Source organism: Eutrigla gurnardus (assembly GCF_963514095.1).
Source record: "Eutrigla gurnardus genome assembly, chromosome: 18".
Taxonomy (NCBI): domain Eukaryota; kingdom Metazoa; phylum Chordata; class Actinopteri; order Perciformes; family Triglidae; genus Eutrigla; species Eutrigla gurnardus.
This window is the reverse complement of record NC_139929.1, coordinates 7678159-7701156: the sequence shown is the minus strand read 5'-3', so window position 1 is coordinate 7701156 and position 22998 is coordinate 7678159. Positions and strand designations below refer to the sequence as shown.

The 22998-nt window shown below is 41.4% G+C and overlaps 1 protein-coding gene across 1 annotated transcript; it reads left to right on the top strand.

Annotated features, from left to right (window-relative positions):
• The first annotated feature begins 1402 nt into the window (after positions 1-1402).
• On the top strand, positions 1403-21306 carry apbb1ip (amyloid beta (A4) precursor protein-binding, family B, member 1 interacting protein). The gene is made up of 14 exons (XM_084034110.1): positions 1403-1586; positions 6548-6607; positions 7816-7903; positions 8979-9274; positions 10249-10326; positions 12053-12212; positions 15876-15997; positions 16815-16889; positions 17000-17143; positions 17554-17664; positions 19226-19324; positions 19416-19539; positions 19659-19720; positions 20131-21306. Exons 2-14 carry the CDS (start codon positions 6548-6550, stop codon positions 20737-20739), a joined length of 2028 nt encoding a protein of 675 aa, XP_083890236.1. The 5' UTR covers positions 1403-1586; the 3' UTR covers positions 20740-21306.
• The last annotated feature ends 1692 nt before the right edge of the window (positions 21307-22998 follow it).

The following is a 22998-nucleotide window of genomic DNA, read 5'->3' as shown; positions in this document are numbered from 1 at the left end:
TCTCCGTCTGCACTACTTTAAAACCAAAATAAGTAGCTCTTTGTTTTGCAACCTGTAAAGGATTCAAATAGTCCTTCTGTTTAAAAATGCACAGAACCTGCACTAAAAAAAAAATAACAATCATCTGCAGCCACTTGACTCCATGGCGTGATGTATGAGCTGCAGCATGCATTGGCAAAGGGCTTTATCAGTATCCACTCTGTCGGACCACCCTCAGTGATGGAAGAGTGGCTGCAGGAGCAGAACAAAGCAAGAGAAGAAATCCCCCCTCTCTTTTGCTGCCGAGATCCACAACAGTTAATCAGCGTATCTACTTGAGAAATGTTCTCCGAGGCACCGCCGTGTGCGTGCCTAGGAGATGCATGGAGCTAATGGGAGGCTGCCGGCGGTGTCCATCTGTTTGTCAACCCCTGACACATGCCTGTACCCGGCACGTTGGTTTAATACATCACGAGTCATGAAAGGCTCTTGGAAGCGTTCAAGGTTATTTGGTTTCGCCCCGTCTTTCTTCACTGTGTGGTGTCGGGATCTCTGCCTTTACCAGTGGGACTGAGGCTGGTCTTGGAGGAAAATAGCACACGGAATTGCTAATAAAAGCAAAAATAATGCAAATGTAAAGCAATATTTGCCTTTATAAACAGATTAAGGAGTTGAAAATGATTCTCTGAAGCATAATTTAGCATCGTGATCTTCACTCCTTGCTACTTTGTGACCTCTTCCAAATATTTTGACGCCTCTGCACACTGAAGGGGGATTAATAAAAGTATAATAATTTTTTTCTTTGGCCTCCCAGGTAGACTCAAGGAGAAATGCAAATAAATAGAGCTATCTGTGTCTGCCTGGTCAGATAAGAGCCCCCCCACCACCACCCCACCCCCAGAATAGCAGACCTCGTTGCACCACACCACTGTCTGAAGAAATCCTTCCTGATTTTAAGTGACGAAAAAAACAAACCAACAGGGTGTAAGTGAAAAGCAGCGTATGCCTCAGACCCTTTAGTCAGAAGCTGCACAGCATGTGATTCATATTTTTCAGAGGAATTCGGAGCTCAGCGTGAAGTCTGGTGTTGTGACGTGCCATATCACCACTCCTGTCAAAGGTCCTGCTGTAAATCCCTTTCCGTGGGGTGAATTATTAACCATCGCATTCCTCGTGCTGAATCAGCCGTTCTCCCGATCCCACTGTGACCTCGCTTTTGTTGTTTTATTTCTTACAAATGCTTCACCGTCTACTCAATTGCTTGTCAATCAGCAGGGCGGCAGTAGTGCTCTCCATGCTCCACGTTTGACACAGTGGGAGCATACAGTTGTGGGGGGGCCAGCGTTGCCCAGACAAGACTGTTGTGAAAGTGTTGAGCTCTCAGAAGGAATGCAGTGACAGGTCTCGACCTGAACTTCCGCATTAAAGCAGGAAGAAGTCAACAGTCAAGAGTCAGATGCAATCCACACACCCATAATCTGCCCGTTTTGTGTGAGCGACTGCTTTCTGGTGTTGAGCTTCATTAGAGAACAATAAGTCCAGGGTGGAACTGATGTCCGTGAGGCTTGAGACTAACTGGTGATACGAGGATTAACACAGTCGAAGAGGTGAGTTGCATCTCTGTGGCTTCAGTTCATGGTGAACACCCTTGCCTTTCCTCTTAGTGTCTAACTGTGTGTGTGTCTTTGTGGATTTTTGTCGACTGGGCCGACTAGCCAAAACATTTTTCTGCTCCAGCTGGAAAGACAATGCAGATAACACAGGCAAAAAATCTCATCCTGCCAAATTTTATGATTTTAAAGCCTCCTCCTCGATAAAAAGACGACGCAAAACGGCCATTGTAACCCAAGATGTTTTTCTACTCACAAGATAAGTCTTAATGAGCTTTCTGTATGTTGATAAGTCCTTCATTAGGGCTATTCTAATATAATGAAAAGGGTGTTAGTTCATATATTCTCTTGTCTGCTTTCCATCTGGGTGGACCCGGCTCTCATTTCAGACTGCTGTATGACTCAATAACCACATGAAACCGATAGGCTTGGCCTCTTATTTTAAAGCTAATAGTGCTGTCACCGGTGATAGGAACATTTTGTACATTTGGGAGTTTTGAGATGAGATTAAATCACTAAAAAGTGGACTTAATTACTTATAAACTGTACATCATTTCAAGCGTCTCTCTGGACTGCTGGAGTAAAAAACTTTGAGTTGACAGTTTTTCTGTATTTGACTGCTGTCAAGCCAGAAAACGCTGCAGCGTGCAGTATGTTTAGACAGACTGTCGAGTGACTCGTGCAGCCAAAAAAAAAAGGTTGAGGGATTATTTTTTCCACATGTAAATACAACCTTAGTGGAAATTTGTGTCAATATTTGATATCCACAAAAGCACAAAGTCCCTCCGGCACACACACGTACCGCCGTGTGTATTGTTAAATGTCAGTTAAGTTTTTTATGCCCTTCGGTGCTTTGTTTCCGCTGCCGAAACCCTAATTTGCCTTCTTTACAGTAGAGAACATCCACTTCTGTAAACACATCTGCCGAAGTGAAGATATCCGAGCCGAGTAAGAGAGGGAGTTTCTGCACATTATGGTAAACATGCTGGGCTTCGATACGGCCACTCAGAGTGTTTGTCTGGTTTCCATTTGCTCGTCTGAAACTTGAGATAACATGTGCGTAGATTTATAGAAAAATGTTTTGTTTTTTTAAAAAGCCAAATTGAGATTCAGGATTTGTTTTCTGGAGGAATGCATGCTATATGTTTTCATTTTTAATTTCTTTGGACACTAGAAGTAGACTAGTGCGTTTTTTACAAGGCGCCAGACTCCGAGCCCCGAGCATTTCCAATAATATCTATAGATGCTGACAAATTGCATATTTTCAGAGCGGTTTCTGCAAAGGAACACAGAATCGATGCAAAGAGACGGCGACATACTTTTGTGATTGTCTTCCTTCAGGCTGCCACATCGTCCAAAGTATCGCGTGAAAGTTCACCAACTCTCTGTTTTCCCTTAAAATGCAGATATTGACGGGAAGTGAAATCATCCCATTATTCTATCCATCTCACTTTACGGGAAAATCTACACTTGTCATCAGTGAGTTCGATTAAAATGGAAAAATCGGCTCACATCAGAGCATTTAATGCATCAGTAATGCTTCTTTCAAATAGCATTAGTCAGCCCAAACATTCCCTTCCAACTATGAAGCTTCTCCAATATCGCTGATAGAAATCTTTTGCATGATTTCACAACAGATCCATGTCATATCTAATATCTCCAGACAGTTTTTTTAAAAATCCATGGGCTTCTTTTTTCAATGAAGGACTGGACATGTGAGGAAATCAGCTTATTCGCTTTCTTGCTAAAGGTTAGATGAGGAGATTGATGCCGATCAAAGTAACTTACAGTAACAGTAACTAAAAAACATCTAGCCTAAATAAAATCAGCCATAAACTTTAGAGGTGCTGGTAGACATAATTATGTTATCTTTGGACTGAGCCAGGCTAGCTGTTTCCCCCTGTTTCCAGTCTTTATGCTAAGCTAAGCTAATCACCTGCTGGATCTATCAAGCTAATACAGTTAATTCTCAAGATTTTGATTGCATGCATCCAATATGGTTGTAATGATGCGGTTTAAAGTTAACACCTCTTCTCCTCTGTGTTGTGTTTGCAAGGCCACACCTACAAATGTAAAAAAAAAAAAAAAGAAGTGTAATAGGCCTCCTTGCTTAAGTCTAATGTTGACGTGTCGAGTGAAACACGCCTACGACCACGAGTTCATGTGTGGAAGAAGAGAAAAAAGAAGGGGGGGGAGGTTAGCAACGTTTGCCTCCATCAGCAGACGCCTGTTTGTTTTCAAGGTCTGACAAATGCTCCGCTCACCCTCTCTGATTTCTCCGCTGTCTAAGACTTGGGAGCGCTCCATTTAACGCTCTGCGAGCAGCTGTCGGGAGTGACCTGACTTGGCGCTAATTCTTTCCTTGTGTGACTTTTTAAAAAAATGCACATTGAAAGTGGCATCAGTGTTTACGCGGTCCGTGTGGTTGTTGAGCAAAGGGGGCGGACTTGGACCCAAAATCACAATGTGGTCATTGCGGCGAGATCTGTTGCATTACGGTCGTCATAACACCAAATAAAATGTGGAACAACAAGAAGAGGAGGGGAATGGAAATAATTAAGAAGGGGCTCTATTAGATTTTTCTTTTAAGATAATGAGGCTTTTATATCAAGTTTTGCATTTTTGAGACTGCAATAGCAGTTTTGTGTTAAAAGTAGATCAGGATATTTGTTATCAGTGTGCCATGCTTTGTTTCGTCACAACATTTTTCGTGACACAATGTGAGCGAAGGAAACTGGAGCACTGAAGTCGCAGGTGGCTGCTCGTGTCACCATTTCCTACTCGATTTCGACACGGCAATGGGCAGGAAGTTCACCGTTTACCACTTCCTCCTAGGGGCAAACCATTCTTGTGAGGGGGATGGAGGAGTGGGCCCACACTCTGCAGCAGTTGGAAAGACCCACACACACACGTCACGTGGAAATGAATGTGTGTCACTCAGTGACGTTCACTCAAAATACTTTGTGCGATAGCATCAAGTCTTTATCTGTAATCTGCACAAACCCATTTATGAATTCAGAACAGTTTCTCTTCCTCAAGCTTCAGACCATACACACACCATCTGTTAGATGTTTGGAACAATATTGATCCATTTCGCATTCAAATGAGAAACATCATGTCACAGCACTGTATGAACTTTTGCCTGGAACGCAATCAGACACTGAGGGTTTACTCCGGCTGTTGTTCTTTGCTTTTGATTAAATCAATCGCACATTTTTTCTTTCTTCTTTTTTTTTTTTTTAAGTTTGCTTGTGATGAATGAAAACACTTTGTTAGAGATAATATTTTCACATCTAATGTACCATAACAGCAGAACAAGTGAAGATTGGAGATTTATTTTGTTTCTCTGAGGAAGGGAAAATCTCATTGGTTGAGTTAAACCAATGAGATTAAAGAATGGGTGGAGCTTTTTTTTTTTTTTTTTAGATGAACCACTAATGGTACACATGGTACACTAACAGGGAAGCCAATAAAAAACAAAATGTATAGCTACTCTGAGGTCTGTTTGGATCACAAGCATTTGGATACGTCATCTGGGAACCATGAATGTTTTCACCAAAATGTTGTTGAGATAGATTTATTGGATATGAATTGTCGACTTCATGGAGGCACAAGAGGGAAAGTCAGGGGGTCACCAAAGTCAGGGGGGTGTCTCCTCTGGGGATCATGAATGCTGTTGCAAAATTTAAAGGCAATCCATCCAATAGCTGCAACTGATACACTATTAAGAGTCAAAACGAAACACCAAAAAGGATACTGAAACAAGGTGTGGTTTACATTTTAAGTGTTAACTAAAAAAACTTTAATTTCCTATTTCCAATTACTTTAGCAGCGTTGGCAAGACTGACAGGAAGGGCCACTCATTAGCAGAACCACAGAACCGCAGTGGGCCTTTGATGATCACCAGACTGCTTCAGCAGTTACACCAGCCATACTTAGTATGTGTAGAAATGTCCTTAATGGGAATATTGAACTCCTTTAAGGCTCAGTTACTGGAGGGTTTACTGGACCATTGACATGCAATGGAGCTGTGCAGCAGCAAATATAGCACGGTGCATTTCTGGAAGTGGCAAAGTGAAAACCCATCAAAGCACCATTGAAACTGACCTAGTGCAGGTTCCACTTCAAGAAAACAGGGAGTCAGCTTTGACTGCACATTCTAGCCCATCACAACGTTTTCTCTGTGTACATAATTCCAGATCTAAAGTGAAGTTTTCTGTCCATGTCAGAGTTCAACAACATAAATCTGAAGCTGTCAAGTGTATGAATCTTGAGACTTGATCAGTAATTTATAGCTACGTGAAATTCAGCATGCATATTTTATTATTGTAGATAGTTTCTTATTCTGTCTGATTTTTTGCAACCATGCAGTGTTCTCATTTGCTTTTAGCATAATGTGAAATTATTTGGTGGTATCATAATTAATGATGGAAAAAACATTGTATATTGTATTCATATAATGTAAGTGCATCATTTTGTCTTTAAAGACATTATAGGACTGATTGCAGTGGTGAGCTGGAGGATCGTATGTCTAAAAAAACAACACATTTAACTGAATCTGACAGAAAATACAAAACTGAATTCCTGCTGCGCTCTCCAGTTCAACATGTGCAACAAGACACAACAAGTTCAGAAGGAAAACCAATGCCTGGAAGTTATGTTATATTCATACTTTTCTTCGCTCAGTCTGGGGGGAGATGATAACGTAGCCTCAGGGAGCATATTCCATCTGTGCACTCTTCAAAGTCGAGTAGCAGTACCGCGTCTCACCACTGGCTGGGCAACATGCACTGTATTTAACAGTCCTGTCACATCGTATTCACCTCATTCCACACATTCCTTCACTGTCCTTCACACGACAACCAAAAGGACAGTCAGTTTTTGTCAATAGTTTGCAGTTTGATCTGTGAGTACTTTTATTTTTGTGTGTCTGACACTTTTTTTGTTACTTTTAACAGATGGATGACATTGACGCCATGTTCAGTGACCTGCTGGGGGAGATGGACCTCCTCACTCAGGTGAGCTTTACAGTTGTCATGACAACTATGGTCATACAGTTTTATTCTTGCATATCACTCTCCATCTTCAGGCTTTTGCTTCCAGCTTTTTCTTAGGTGCTTTTGTTCTTATATATTTTTCGTTAATTTATTTTTCCTTTTGGGACAGAAATAAATATTAATAATATAATATATAATATAATAGTAGTCTTAATAATGCGATGTAAAATATGTATTCCAAAGGATTTACATTTTGGAATGTTTCTATTATTATGAACATTTTTTTCCAACATATTTTACAGTGTGTATCCACTGCTTGGAGCAGCAAAGTGAACTTACAAATGTAGTTGCAGGAATAAAAGCAGGCTCAACTAAACTAAAGAAAGAGCGGGGGGAAAGTCAAACAGTTAAAAAAGAAATTACATTAAAAAAGAACTGAAAAAAGTAAGTATGAAATTAAGGGAGGAACAACATTAACCTTTTGGTTTCACTTCATTTTATAGGCCTCTTTTTTATTATATCATTTAATTGTATTCGTTATATAAAGCCCAACTGGCCCGTTCTAAAATTTCCCATATGCCATCAGAACTTATCTTTTTTTGTCGTCACGGTAAAGTGCATCAAATCCTTTTTTGCTTTTGCAACAAAATCTCATTTTGAATGACATGTTGAAGCCAACAACACATTTTCTCCAGGCTGCATGGTTAATTCCCTCACCTTATTAGATAGACTTTTCTTCTTTAGAGGCACGACACACTCACTAAAACCCACCATCGATCACCGAGACACTCTAGACCGGCAAACACAACAGACGCAGCGGGGGAAACACTCTTTGTGGTCATCTAACAACCATCAATTACACTCTCCTTTGGAGGCGAGGTCAAATGGCATGAGTCGACTAGAGATTACACATTTTTTTGGTCTTAGTGTAAAACCCCACTGATCACTTTGATGTTTTATTTTCTCAACCCACCATTTTAAATCACTTCCCTTTTTTTTTGTGTGCCCGGAGGAGCTTAATGTAACACATAGGAGCTCTGTTGGACGTCTAAAAACAGATGTAACGTTAGACGTGTAAACATTAAACCTCCTTACATAATGTTTGTGGACAGTTTGTGTTTCAGAATGTGTTGTGGATTAACTCGCTGAGCCTCTGGGGGTCTTGTGGCTGCACAGATATTATATCCAGCCTCTTATAAACACGCCGTCTTGTTCATTCTTCCCTGCAGAGTCTCGGACAGGAAACGGTACCTCCTGCGTCTCCCCCCAGCACCGACAACAAAGTCAACTTATCCTTCAGCTTCACTGACCTGAATGGTGACTTAACATTTTGTCTGTTGTGTGTGTGTATGACTACAAAGAGCTGGTGTTCACCACGACTTACTTACAGCAGAGCCGCTGTGCAAGGGCAGGATATTTATCGCATGTTTCATCTGTTATCTAAATTATCTGGATTACCTGTAGTGACGTTGGGGTGGGGAGAAAAACAACATTCGGTAGCCCTCCAGTGGATCTGGCTACTGTTCACTGTTGGCTCAAGGGGTGATCACTTATAAGACTGAGGTCATTGTACGTGCTAATTACTCAGTGTTTGCCTTTGGTTTTTATGGGCTGTATAACAAGCAGGTTAATGTTGAAGCAAGGTTGCAGCATCTGGTGTCATTAACACTGTAATTTAAGTCGTCCTTTCCCCGTTGCCTTTTTAGTAGTATGGTATCTCATTAAAGTCTGAGAGGGTTTTCTGAAACAGGACAAAACGTCGGGAGGAATTTGATTTGATTCTTCCAAAAGATTAGCTCACGACCTTCTCTATCTCAGAGGGAGTCGTGGTTGCAGTGTGATTGATGATGGATGTCGTAATGGTATTGGTGGGAATTGGTTGGTACTAGCTGATGGAAGCGCACATCATATTTTGTTTTCCAGGAGTAAAAAAAATATTGGATTTTGATATAAAAATATGAAGAAATAGATTTTCTGAACTTTTTGTCAGCATATTGTATAATAGGTGTACAATATGACCAGTTATATGATCTTAAAAAGCAGGCTACTTCAGGAAAACAAGTGGAGATGAATGAGGAATGATATTAAAGAATTGCCTTCATTTGAACTATGTATTTATGTATTAATTTGGAAGGGAGCATGTACAATAAAACATAAATGTTACCATTAAGTTGTTATTATATAACAAAGCGAGGAACTTGTAAAAAAGAAAGACAGATCTTAAGGTTAAGGAGAAAAAGCACATGTCATTACAAAAAAAGGAAGTAAGGCTTAACTATTCATTGAGTGGTCAAATATTTTTTAAATAAATGTAACACCTCAAGTCTTGAACTGTTTATCGTACGTTTTCCTGTTGTTCTTAATGAATAAACGTATTCTCTTCAAACATCAGAGTCCCTCCATGAACTGGAAGACACCGACTTGGATGCGCTCATGGCCGATTTGGTGGCTGATCTCAACGCGTCGGAAGAGAAACTTGCGGCGCAGATTGAAGACCTGAAGGTGACATCACCGCCCTCGCCTGACTTGCCGCTGCCTCCGCCCAAGGGTCCGAGCACCCGCCCTGACTACTCGCTCGCTTCCCCTGCATCACCAGTGAGCAGCACCGGCAGCAATGTTAGCACCCCGGCCTCCTCCGCCGCCTCCCCTTTACCACCTCCGCCTCCTCAGGATGCAAAGCCCACGAAGGTGAGTCAGCTAGTGTGCAGTTTCTAAGAAGACAGTAGCATCTCTGCAATGACCTTTTAGTAAATGCAAGAGCTGACACATGATGCAGAGAGAGGCAATAATGTCATAATCTCTGTTATTTATTGGTGTCGTGTCACTAGTTCCCAGAATATACATTCCTAGTGATGTCTGTTTGTCGTTGGGGAACTTGGGAAGAGTGGTATTGCTCTTATAACAGTTGGGCGGTGAGATCACGGCAAAGTTGTTCCTGGACGGAGGCATCTGTTACAAAGCCTTGTGAGGCGAAACAGCCGTGAGTCTGTCTGGAACGGATCAAACACATACAGCCATGAGGCAGGAAAGAGTAACAGGATCAATACCATAGGTTGGAGAGGTAAGATGTAGCAGTGGTGGTGGTGGTGGTGTGGGGTGGGGGGGGGGGCATGTCCAGACGGGAGCTTATTGCTTTAGCAGGGCTTGTTACCTCATCCTTCAGAGGTAAAAACACCAGCTGTGCTGAGGCAGAGAATGTGTCATTGTTAGGTGGAGGTGTGCAAGTTCATTAAAACTGCACCGTGGGCAGGATTTTTTTCAAACAAGAACACACACCCGAGTTATAAGCCGAAGTAAAGGGTATCCAATCCCTGCTAATTGAGATTTAGTAGATTGGATCTAATGTCCCTAAATGAAATTCCTCAATGCACGCTCCACACATGGGGAGTCATGAAATTTAAATTAAACACTCCACCGACCGAGCAGAACATCTACAGAAATGAACTCGGCTGTTACATCTTTTCCTCTCATTTACCACCAGCACCCTTATTAAGCAATGCCTGAGAGTTAGATGAGAACAGTGATACCATACTTTCACGTATACATAAAGGCTAACATGGCTCCAATTTTTATGTAGGTGTAACACAATGACATTGTGGTAGTATGTATTCTATTTTACTCCATTATAACTTAACATAACATATTATTTTTGTCCTATATAGGAGGAAATCGAGGCGCAGATTAAAGCAGACAAAATCAAGCTCGCTCTGGAGAAACTCAAGGAAGCTAAAGTGAAAAAGGTAATGCAACCGAACACCGAGGAGTCCTCGTCTGATCTCACGTCCATTGGCAACAGTGGACTTTAAAAAGCACGGTGAATTACGGCTACATAGACGTCACCTTAAAAAGACGTGATGTTCAAAGATAGCACGGCTCTTTCTTTTCCTTTGGAGGAGCCATCAATCACAGTGATGGATGTCAAACTTTCATCCAGCCAACGTCGTGCAGGACAGCACGGTTTCCCCTCTCGGGGTGCCGTGTGGACACGTTCTCATCTTCAAAGCAGTCAACAAAAGCGCTGACATGTGGACTTGCACGCAACCTTCTCCTCCAAAGAAGTCATTTTACATAGAACCGCACGGTGCCAATTGCATAAACTTTTATCATAGGTGACGTGGCTGATGATACGACTGCCAGTTTCTACACCTCTACTCGTGGCTTGGCAGAGAAGTCCTATGATTTGGGTGCAGTTGCATTAATTCTAACCCTAATTCTGAGAATAATCTAAAGGGAAGCAGCAAAAACAGCTTTTCAGTGTGTGTGTGTGTGTGTGTGTGTGTGTGTGTGTGTGTGTGTGTGATGCTGAGGAAACACCACCGGCCACTTTCACAGGAACATCTGTCCAAGTGTTGTTAGGCCCAGTAGAGCAAGGTGCACTCTCAGTTTCAGTGCAACCGTCAGAGGCCCCCAGGGTTCATGATCCGCAGGCTATCAATGTGGATCATGTATTTTGAAGATACCTGCACTGCATCAGCAATTGCTCCAAAAGGAAAAATAATTTGATATCCAGTGACGTTTCATTCAACCGCATGCCAAACCCATATTGTTTTCCACGGGTCGAGACCGGGGAACATGTGATTTAACACTCTAAATCCTCTTGCGATAACATCTCCGAAAAACCCACATTTTATGACACAAGCTGGCTGACCTTGGTGAAACTCCTCAGTTTCCCAAAGCTGGATTTGTTACAGATGAAAGAGGAAGTGTGAGGCCATACGAGCCTGTGAGCAAAGTGCTGCTCCGCTCCAGAGCAAAATTAATCTCAGCCAATTTGGGAAAAGGAGGCGCTTCGACAAAAAAGAGACAAATACAATGGGGAGGAAACAGAGTGGAGGGACAGAAGTGCTGATGCTCCGAGTAAAACTAACATTAGGAAACTGAAACAACCATTTACAGGACATAGCCTCCAATTATACCGGATAATAAACAAGCTGCATGGGCTTCGAGGATTGATTTGATGTCAGCCTTTAGAGACACCTGCTGCCGTCCACAACCTTTTTTTTTTACTTCAATCTTTCCTTTAGATGATACAGAAAACCTCATCTTAGAACCAAAAACACCTCAATAAATAGGCTGAGGTTTTGGTAAATAAGTTTTCTTGCTGGGAGTTGGATGAAAAGATCAATATCACTCTAATATCAGACATGAAGCTACAGCTAGGAGACTGTTTGCTTGTGGAAAGACTGGAAACAGAGGTGTAAGGGTTGGGAGGAGGGACAACAAACAGCAGCCAGAGTAATCTTCACTTGTGTGTATTTTATTTACACATATCATAAAATTCTGTTGAAAAATAAAGAACAAAATAACTTTTTAAAAAGTATTTCCAGAAGAATTGTTATTATGTTATTGTGTATTTAGCAATGCGGCTGATGACAGTGTGCCTGCTGATGTGACCAGAATGACTTAAGTTAGCATGCTATGTTAGCATGTGCGTACGGCGCTAACGTAATGGCTTTTTCCTGACAGTTGGTGGTGAAGGTGCTGATGAATGACGGCAGCTCCAAGACTCTGATGGTCGACGAGAGGCAGAATGTGAGGGAAGTTCTGGACAACCTGTTTGAGAAGACCCACTGTGACTGCAATGTGGACTGGAGCCTGTGTGAGACCAACCCAGAACTGCAACTCGGTGAGTTCCCGCAGTGTAGCATAGCATGTCATGAGATGAATTAATTTGTATAAATAAGTGATGCTATAAAACATTCTTACTGAAAACCCAGGGTAAAAAGTTTATTTTCAGTTGCTGTATCGCTGATTTTGAGATTCATGGTCCCCAAAAATGACAGGAAACCATCTCACTTAGGCAGAAAACTTTTTTTTTAATTAAAGTTTTTCAAATCAGGCCTCAATATGATGATTTTTATCTTTCAGTGGAATCATATATCAATATATTGTGATATGTAAGTATGTTATGCAGATGCAGATGTGGAAGTGTTGTAACCTGGGTGGGGCTGATGGGAAATGTAGGCCGTTACTCACAGGAGTAAATGACCAGAGATTAATCCATCAACAATCCCCATTGCTTTCAATGTCACTAGTTGATGTAGCACCATTGTGGTTCAATCTGTGGTCATTTTATGAGAGATTTGCCTCACTTTTTGGAAAAATATAAAAAAATCCTTTAGGGCACATCGACAGCAGTTTGGAATAAACTTAAAAAATTATAAAGTCATAGTATAGCACGTTGAAAATTCATGAAAAAATCTGTTGAAAAAAATTGATAAATTGGTGTAAAAAAGAATAAAAAGTCATAAAAATCCCTTGTATCGTATGTCGAGCAAAGTCTGAGCGTAGTGAGTAAACACCACTGCAATAGGAGGGAGCTGGGTGGCAAATATATCAACAGAACCAGAAAAACGCAGCAGTGGTAATATAGACTCTGACAACATAAGCCTTCGGTGTGTTTTTGTATGAATTGTCAACTAAAGACACAATGTGCGGGGATATTTCATTCAGGTCCAGATGATGAACTGTGTTTTTATTGGCTCGATGGCAGCCGTACTGCAGCGAGCTCACAATGAAACATTGGTCTTACTTCTATCCATCTCCCTCCTCCTCCTCCTCTTTCCTATACTCTCTCTATCCCGCTCTCTCCCAGACACACACACAGTGTAGACAGGTGGGTTTAATTTGCTGTATCGGACACTGTCAGTCATCCCCTCCGTCATACAGAAATAGGAGCCTTATGATCTCAATCCTCTGACTGGGCCGTCTGTGCTATATTTACTTCAGCTGCCGGACTTCGCCGTCATCAGATTCTTGGGCCGCTCATTACCATCTGTTTTCTTTGTTTTCTAACATCTTCATCAGATTGTTCCGGAGATAATTCATATTTTTAAAGAACCAGTCGTATCATGAACTGGGGAGTCATTTTACGCCGCCCTGAAACTCTTTGACGAGTTCCTGGTGTTAAAGTCATTAACCTCTGAGCAGTACGTTGCAAGTCAATATTATTTTGCTCAAGAATTATATTGAAGTAATTTTATATGCAGCAAGCTGCGCTGTGAAACACTAAATTAAAGGATAAGCCTGGATTTATTAGTCTGCATTTTCAATAAATCCCATTAGAAGTCAATTTTGCAGGACTTCCTGGCCCTTTCTGTGGCTCAGCAACCAAGTCAAGTGGTAAATCTTTCAAAATGAATCATAAATATATATAATTCTCCAAAAAAATAATAAGTAATATCTGCTGGGCACTGTAGTAGGTTGTGGGGACTATTTTCAGCAGCGGATTGATACACATGGGTCATGTTACCCATATATGGGATTAACTCACAATAAACTACAGTGGCGAGTCTCATTCATGTGTTTTTAATAGTTTATCAACAATAACAGGGGTCTTTAGCACACAGAAACAAAATACACAACCCGTTATTAGTCGGAGTGTTTTTTTGTTGGCTTTAATTGTATTTAAGAAAATGATTTACCCAGACATATCCTTTGATTGTTAACTACAAATACCTTGTGACGGAAGAACATTTACAGAAATCTTTCCGAGAATTGTAGCTTGGCTCTGAAATGCTGATAACTTCTTCTCAAAAACATAAATTTGAAGATTTTAATTTTATTTTTTTTAATGGCTATGGCTGAGGTTGTAATACTGTTTGTCACACTGGGCTCTTAAACCTTTTACAAATACAATCATTACTGTAAATACAATTTAGAAGAGGAACTCACTCTTTTACTTTCTGGGTGTTACATTCTTCTTTTTTCCAAAAATGACAGGTTTTGCCTGCCAGCCTATACAAGAAATGAGGAAATGTGTCTTTTCCTTTGGTCAACATAGTTTATTTTTGACCAAATGATAGCCGGTGTTTAAATTAGCTGTCTGACACACTGATTTATTTAAAGCATGTCGCCCACGCAAAACGTATGAGCCTAGGGGGTGCACAGGGTCATGTGTCATCTCTGACTAACTCGGCAGTATGACAGCCTGACAATGGAAACGGTTTGTGTTAGTTCATTTTTAAATGCCCGTAAACCCACAATGTGTTGTGTTCCAACAGTAGTTGCAGACCTTTTAATGTTTTCCAACAAAAAGGCCCCGGCAGGTCATGCCCAAACACCCACAGAGCTCGACAGCAACACTATCTTCAAACAAATCTTCCCTGTAAAACTAACCCATGTGCACACCATGCACACTTTTGAAACATACCATGTGGTTAGCGCAGTTCAAAGGGGTTTCTGCTCCGAATAACTCACTCTAGCTGCAAAGTCACACTATCCATTTAATGATCGTAATAGTCAAACTATAGACTGGAACCCTGGCAGCAATTTATTTAATGCCTACCTCTGCCTTGGATGGTAACCTGTAATTTGGGACCATGGCTAAACTACAGTCAAATGCCCAGTGCATTCTGGGGATCTATGGATGTCAGTGTGTGGGTGGGCAGTGAGGATGAGGAGGGGGGGGGAGGAGGAAAGTGCCCTTAATGCGTTTTCGAGGTTTAGTGCCATTTAAAGTCCTTCCAGCAAAATGGGGAGGCTTGTGTTTTATTGAGCCCTTCCTTAATTCCTCCCATTTGAAAAAGACAATCGTACAGCTGTGAAATTGACTTGAACCGAAGTCAGCTGATTTCACGACCGAGCCAAATTCTGTACATATGGTGAAGCATTTGTTTCCATATGTTGGAACGCTGAAACGGAGAGGACGTGGAGAACGTTCGAGACCGTTGCAGATTCTGGTTTACGCAATGTGAGGGAGTAAATTTAGAAGATTAAAAATGTCTCCAGAGTGTTGGCATTAGTGTTTAAATGTATTTTTATGGCTGTGTTTACTGCAGTGGCGGGAAGTCAGAAGTATAATTTTAAAAGTAAATGATGCATCACAACAACCCAGAACTATATATAGTAGTTTTATACTGCACCACATGCATAAAATGCAGCAGACACATCAACTGATAAACAACAAATGCAATATTCTTAATGAAAATGATACGACGGTTTGCTCCCATCAACTGAAATCCCCTCTGGTCTGGAGACCTAAATCCTGACTTTTGGGACCCTTTTGCCCCTGGGTCTGTGACGTGTAGACCCATGCACTAATCTATCTTTGACCTTTTAATGGAGTATTTTAACATTGTGATACTTTTATGTGTCAAGTTTGAAAATGTCAGGCTTTAGCAGCCTTTAATAGCACCGGAAAAAAACAAGAATGTGGACTCTAGATCATTCCCAAAGATTGTCCAATTTTTCTACAAATAAAGAAGTAAAAAAAAAAACACAAATACTTTAACGAGATAATCTGCCACTAGCAGTTTGCTGACATCCGAGTTTTCTTTTCTTTTGACAGAACGGACATTTGAAGACCATGAGAACCTCGTGGAGCCTCTCTTAGCGTGGATGAGGGACAGCGAGAACAAAGTCCTCTTTCAGGAGCGCAGCGAAAAATACGAGGTTTTCAAGAACCCACAGGTTGGTCCCCTTATTTAAAGCACCTTAACTGTATATACCTCTCTTAAGCATTAATTATCAAAGTTGATGTGCATGTGATATCTCAAAAGTCCAGCACTGGCCGGCCCATACATTCTTGGTCTTGGTTTGTGCAAATCTATCTCCGTATTGTTTCAGTTCAGCGCCATCTGGCTACTTTCCCTGAATTATGAGATGTCTTTCCTCCATGCAGGATGATCTCTTACATGTATGTCCTCACTGTAATATATCAGACAAAACAGCTTCAGGCAAAAGACATGGAGATCTTGGCATGTTTGTTGATATAATGGGACCCTTTATAATCTCTTTAATGGATTCGGTCTGTTGGCAGACACAAACAGTCAGGTCGGAAAACTGGTGAGATATTCTCATTCTTAAGTACTCCATCATGTCTTCCGAATCCCCCAACAAAAGGCCGAACTGTTTTATGCAGTATGTCCTGATCAATATGCAGTTTTAACTTTTGACAAGAGCTACAAAAATAGAACTCGCCTCTGGGCTTCCTCTCACCGCAGTGAAAACATACACCCACTATGATATGAAATCAAACTAGCCCAGTCACACGGGGACAAAGTGGAGGGTTCAAGGTTTTTGTTTCTTTAAACCTGATGTTTTTTATGCTGATGATGCCGTTTTGTTCTGATATTTAATATGTTGTGACTGAATTTGACTTTCATTTTTTAAGAAAAAGTACAGCAGGGTTTTTACCCCTCCTTGTCAAATATTTAGCAGGTTCACTATCTAAAGTACGGGGGAATGTCATAAGTTAAAGTTTCTCCACTTTGTTTTATTCCTGCAGAACTTTTATCTATGGAAGAAGGATAAGAAAGCTCTCAAAGAAATAAATGACAAAGACAAGGAGATACTAATACAGGTAAATTAACTTGTGCACACACACTATAAGTGAATATTTTCTTAAAGTGATAGTTGTCCCGGTGGGAGTTCCTCGCTGTGACCCCTTTCATCACTTCCTCACCTCTGCAGGAGAACTTCTGCGGGACCTCCATCATCGTGCCTGATCTCGAGGGGGTGATGCACCTCAAAGAAGACGGCAAGAAGTCCTGGAGGCCGCGGCTCTTCCATCTGAGGGCCTCGGGAATTTATTACGTGCCCAAAGGGAAATCCAAGGTCAGGGGTAAAAAAGAGGACATCTTTTTGTGGCGAAGAACAGGCCATAAACACACATCCAGCAGCTAATACCCTAGTCCAGCATCCCTTTAGTAGCTGGTGAAAGATGAAAGTCCAGTTTTTTTAAATGTCAACTGAACACTTAAGAAATATACTGTTCTTCCACAAAGTGCTAGTGTGTAGTCTTTCTGCTTCATCAACCACATGCATGGCTGAATATAACGACATCTTTTAATCCTCTTCACTTGATGTATATCTTAGATTTCTTGGAAGGTCTTACTCCCCACACATAATATTCATACATATGGGTATTATGCATATTATGCATATACATATGGGTATACTAAAGGAATGGCAGAGAAATACTCTTCACATCAGTTTGTAATGTAATCCCTTCATTTCTTTTTCAGTCATCCCGTGACCTCGTCTGTTTTGTCCAGTTTGACAACGTAAACGTCTACTATGGCAAAGACTTTAAGGGCAAATACAAAGCCCCGACTGACTTCTGCTTTTTTCTGAAGGTAAGATCATTTTAAATTTGGTGTCCTATCACAACAGTTTGAGACAAATTCCCACACCCTTAACAAACCGAGGAGCTGCTACTTCCTCTAACTGAGCAAAACATTCTACAGTACGTTTTTTGACTCGTCAGTTTTGCTGTTTTACTAGTGAGTGTTAAGAGGCATCACACTGCGTATCGCACGGCGCAAGACACATGCAGAATTGAATATTGCATGGAGGTTTCTGAATGTATGATTAGCAACACAACTGCTTACGTTCCTGAAAATAAGGAATGCAATAAATAGTTTAGTTTGAAGAAGTGAGAGGAGGCGAGCTGAAAAAAGGGTGAGAAAGAAAGATACATTTTTTTAAGCAGTTCCTAATATTTCTTTGAAATAAACGACAGTAAAAGCACCCGAAATTAAAAGTACCCGTTTAGGACCAAACAATGCTGACTTAGATGAGCTGTTGTGGCATCATCTTAAAGGGATGTGAAAGTCTGCTTTCTTTCTTTTCCCCTATCTTCTCTGTGAAATACTTGAATCAGCAGATACTGTAAGGCCACATGTTTGAGGATCAAAGCAAAAAGAGCTTAGAGAGGCAAAGAATCTGAATTACATACCAGTGAAAGACAGAGTCTTCAAGGTTTGAGCTAAAGGTGTTGCTGGCCAAGGGCGAAGGGAAAGAAGCTGTCCGAGTGGACATGGTCACCTGACCTGGCTGTGCCTGGATTGTGGTAGATGGTGATGAAGATGATATGATAATAACTGAGGCTGTTTTTGAAAAAGTGTTCAATTAGGGTGTGTTTTGACAGATTGGCGGGGTGATGTTTATGTGCTGCCAAAAATTGCTGCAATTCAAGGGCGAGAGCAAAACAAATTAGCTTCATGATTTAGCTGTTTGATATTCAGAGGAGCCGCCCGAGGTGATCTCTGAAACCATCCCCATTATGTATTGCTGATATCATGACATTATGTGAGAAGTCAAAATGATCTTCAGGGGAAAACAGTTTACTAATATTAATGTTAGACCCATAAAGTTAACGGTATAAAGCAAAACGTTTGCTGTACACTTACTTATTTCCTAAGGATGAAATCGGTGGCACACGTTCATGTTCATAAATGCTGACTGGACTATTATTAACAGAAATACCAGTAAAGCATCCATTCTACTGGAGTTGCCTGCTAATGCTCTGATTCTTGAGGGACTCTGCCCCCTTGTGGTACCCTTAAAATGGATCAAACTCTGTTTACAGGTCTGTTGAGTATCACTGCACACGTGAATAAAGGTTGAGTAAATGTAGCAAGTGATTTCAGTGAAGACTACAAGTTTAAAAAAATAAATAAAAAATATGTAGCTAACTCCTCATCTCTACTTGAGGCTTGACATTAGCTGCTACTAGCATAGCACGTCTTAGTCTATGAGTGAGCTGTCAGCAATGTAATTGCATTGTGGGTAATGTAGGCCCCAGGTTTTGAAAAGGAAGTAGGCTAGGAATCACTTTCACTGGGACTTTACTGTTTGTGCTGGGAAACGTGTCGGCTCTTTACCAACCTTTACCATTTGGATTTGTCTCTCCAGCATCCTCAGATCCAAAAAGAGTCTCAGTACATCAAGTACCTCTGCTGTGATGACGAGTGGTCCGTGAACCTTTGGGTAACCGGAATACGGATTGCAAAGGTAAATTTACCCTCCTCTGCATGTAATAATACTGTAGGGATAAAATCTTGCTTTGAACAGAACTCACGTGGTTTGTTTCTTGCACTTCCAGTACGGTAAGGCGCTGTATGACAACTATAAAACTGCAGAGATGAAGGCTGTCGTCAGCTCTGCGTGGACGAACCGCAGCACTCCATCCAGCTCCAATCCATCGACTCCTTCACCCACCATCAAAGGTAGCATGACACACCCGCTGCCCCTCGCTCATGTGAAAGCACCCAGATGTAGTGATGCGAGTTCAAACCTTTTGACTGTACAGTAAGTAACACTGAGTGTTCTTCTATTTCTCTGCCAGCCAAATCACCAAGCCAGGCCAACGGTCACGCTCCCAAGCCCAAACCGAGACCTGTTTCTCAGGTACAACACTCCTCACTGAGGGAGACACTTTTCACACTTTTTCATAATATTTTTATTAATGTTTATGTTGATTCGTATTGTTTAAGCCATACAATGTTAGAGAATGATGTAAAATTCTCAGATCCCATGGGAAAAAGTCATAGTATAGTGTGCCAGTTTGTATAGTATGTTGTATTGTCAATAAAAAGTCATACTGTCATTAAAGTGGCATAAAATAGTCATAGTATACGATGTCATGAAAAGTCATAATTCTTAGTAAAGTTTGTCAGTCAAAAAATCTTAAATAGTATGCCATGAAAATGTCATTAAAATTATTATTGGTATGTAAAAGTTAATGTAGTGGTTTGGTTACAAAACATTAATGTCTACATGTACTAAACATATCTTGATGTTATATTCTTTTCTCTCAGGACATTGGAAATGTCCCACTTCCACCTCCACCTCTTGCCGACTTCCTCCCCCCACCACCTCCAGACCCAGTCCTCCCTCCTCCGCCACCTCCTTTGGCTGCTAAGAGTTCCTTAAGATCTGCTCTCCCCCAGCGACACCTGCCAACCAACTTCCCTCTGCCTCCACCTGCAATGGACAACCTCCCTCCTCCACCACCGCCGCCCATGGATGATGGCTCAGAGGCCCCGCCAGACTTCCTTCCACCCCCTCCTCCGGCCGCTGGCTTTGGTTCAATGCTACCCCCGCCGCCGCCGTTGAACTCCCTACCACCACCACCTCCCCCAGTGAGTTTCAGGGGTATGGACCAGTCTCTGCCACCACCACCACCGGATCCAGGGTTTTTACCTCCGCCTCAGTCTATGGTTACAGGCAGTGGACCTCCACCTCCCCCTCCGCCTCCCCCTGCTGCTGCCCCAAGAGCAGCAGCACGGCCTCCTGGCTCGGTGAGGAAGGTACCTCCTGCGCCGCCAAAGAGGACAACACCATCACTGCAAGGAGGGAGTGGGGGAGGAGGTGGAGGTGGAGACTTCATGTCAGAACTGATGCTGGCCATGAACAAGAAGCGTTAGCGATCAATAGCCTGAGCAAGAAATTTGTAGAATTTAAAAATAGTACAAACCACACCTGCAAACTGTTTAGCCAGCCGCTCTTTACATTTCCAACATGAAGTCAACGGACTCCTATGCAGACTTCATCTCCTCCAGAAAACATGGTTATCCAAACAGCTTATCCAAGACATATTGCATGAATCAAATGTTCATTATTTTGAAGATAATAGTTTATAGAAAATGTTGTATATGAACCGTTTTGTACAGTGTTAAAAATGTTTGAAAGAAAACATTGTGTACCTTGTTTTTTGTATGACAAAGTTGAAGTAAATCATATTTCAGACATTTTTGCAAGATTCGCGGGCCGGTCTACACTCGTTTATGGGGGTTGCTAAAATAAAGAAATCCCTTATACAGACATTCTGATTAGTATTCAAATGACAAAAAAACGATGAAATGCTTGCTTTATTTTGGTGTAAATACGGCATTAAAGAATGTTTAATATGTACTGTATCCACAAATGGTGGATCTCAGTGGAAAGCAACATTTAACTGTTATGGACCAAATATATATATATTTTTTTTACCAGCATCATGGAATTATTTAACAAAAGCTCAGTTATGCTTTAATTTGTCTTTGCTGGACTATTTTTCCTCCATCCATGAATCTCTCAAGAGGAACAGCTGACCTTTAACCTCTTAGCCCACAGGGGAGGTCTTGCTGCATAGCCCGCCTCCTCTGCAGTCTCTTGTGTAACACAAGGAAATGACAGGATATGGTGCAGCAGCTCCACCTAGTGGGGGGGGGGGGGGAAATGGGACAAAACATTTAAATCAATCATACAAATTCTAACTGAAGTACAGTAGAAAATTACTTTGATTTTAGAAAAAAATGTCAATTTAATAGAGTATAAGCAGGAATACTAAAATTATAGGTAAGTGTGTGTATTAAAAATAACACAAAAAGTCAGACTACAAGAATGTCATACTAAATCATAATAGTATCCTGTTGTAAAAATACTGTAATTAAAAAAAAAAATTACGAGAAACTTTTCTCAAAAAAGGGAAACTTTCCAAAAACAGTCGACACTTTAATGAGAAACTTTTCCCAAAAAAAGGGAAACTTTAAAAAAAAAAAGGTTGACACTTTCATGAGAAAAAATTATCATTAAGAATGAAAGACTTTCATGAGAACCCCCCCCCCCCCCCCCCCCCCCCCCCAAAAAAAAAGAGAACATTTACAAGAGAAATTTGCCGCCAAAAAAGAGAACATTTACAAGTGAAATTTTCCCCCAAAAAAGAGAAACTTTCCCCAAAAAAAGAAGAAACGTTCCCCAAAAAAAGAGAAACTTTAATGAGAAACTTTTCTCAAAAAAAGGGAAACTTTCCAAAAAAAGTCAACACTTTCATGAGAAACTTTCCCAAAAAAGATTAAATTGGGTCCCGGCTGTTAACGTAACTATTCACGTTTCGCTGTCTCTGTCTCTCTCTCTCACTGTGTGCGTGATTATAGCTGCGGGAGGGTGTTGTCAGCGCCGCCGCCAGGATTCAATTTCAATGTACGCACAGAAACGGCAAATACAACAACAAATGGAAAAATACTTTTTTAAGACAAAATCTAATGTTTTCAGTATCAGTGAAATCAGTAGTGTATATCATGGTGATAGGCCCCAGTGCAAATAGTTTTTTGTGCCCTCCATCCCCGACCTAAACACAAGCGCACGCTTGTGAGCACTCCACGCACGCACACACACGCTTGGACACGCACGCACAGTACGGTATGATAACTCTGCCGGCCCGGGGAGAGCGACATGCATCGGCTCGGCCCACAGTGCTCAGCAGCAGAGAGGTGACGAGACTAGAGCCGAGCTGTATTGTGTAGTGGAGAGGGGCCAACACACGCTAATTGCACACACACGCGCGATCGTCCTCTCAAATGCGGCTGCATCCGGCCCAGTTCAGCAGCATCAATTTTTTTTTTCCACCTTCAAAAAAAGTCCTCCCAGTGCTACTGGATTCCGGCTGGCAGCGCCACTGGGTGTTGTTATATATTCATATTGAAATTCTGACATTGATTTGAGCCCCACCGTCGTATGAGTTAGCCCCACCGTAGTTGAACCAGAAAAAATACTCTTGCGCCGCCATTGGTCCTCCTAACATATGCTTCTATATCGCGGGTCAATCAAAATCTGAGTGTAGTGAGTGCAAAATAGTTATAAAAAGGCTTAGTCACATCCCCCCCCCCCCAAAAAAAGTCATACTATAGCACGTCGAAAATTCA

Coding starts and splice junctions, on each gene's coding strand:
- apbb1ip (XM_084034110.1), top strand. CDS start 6,548: ATGGATGACATTGACGCCATGTTCAGTGACCTGCTGGGGGAGATGGAC. Junction 16,890..16,999: donor ACAAGGAGATACTAATACAG/GTAAATTAACTT, acceptor TCACCTCTGCAG/GAGAACTTCTGCGGGACCTC. Junction 17,665..19,225: donor ACTTCTGCTTTTTTCTGAAG/GTAAGATCATTT, acceptor TTGTCTCTCCAG/CATCCTCAGATCCAAAAAGA.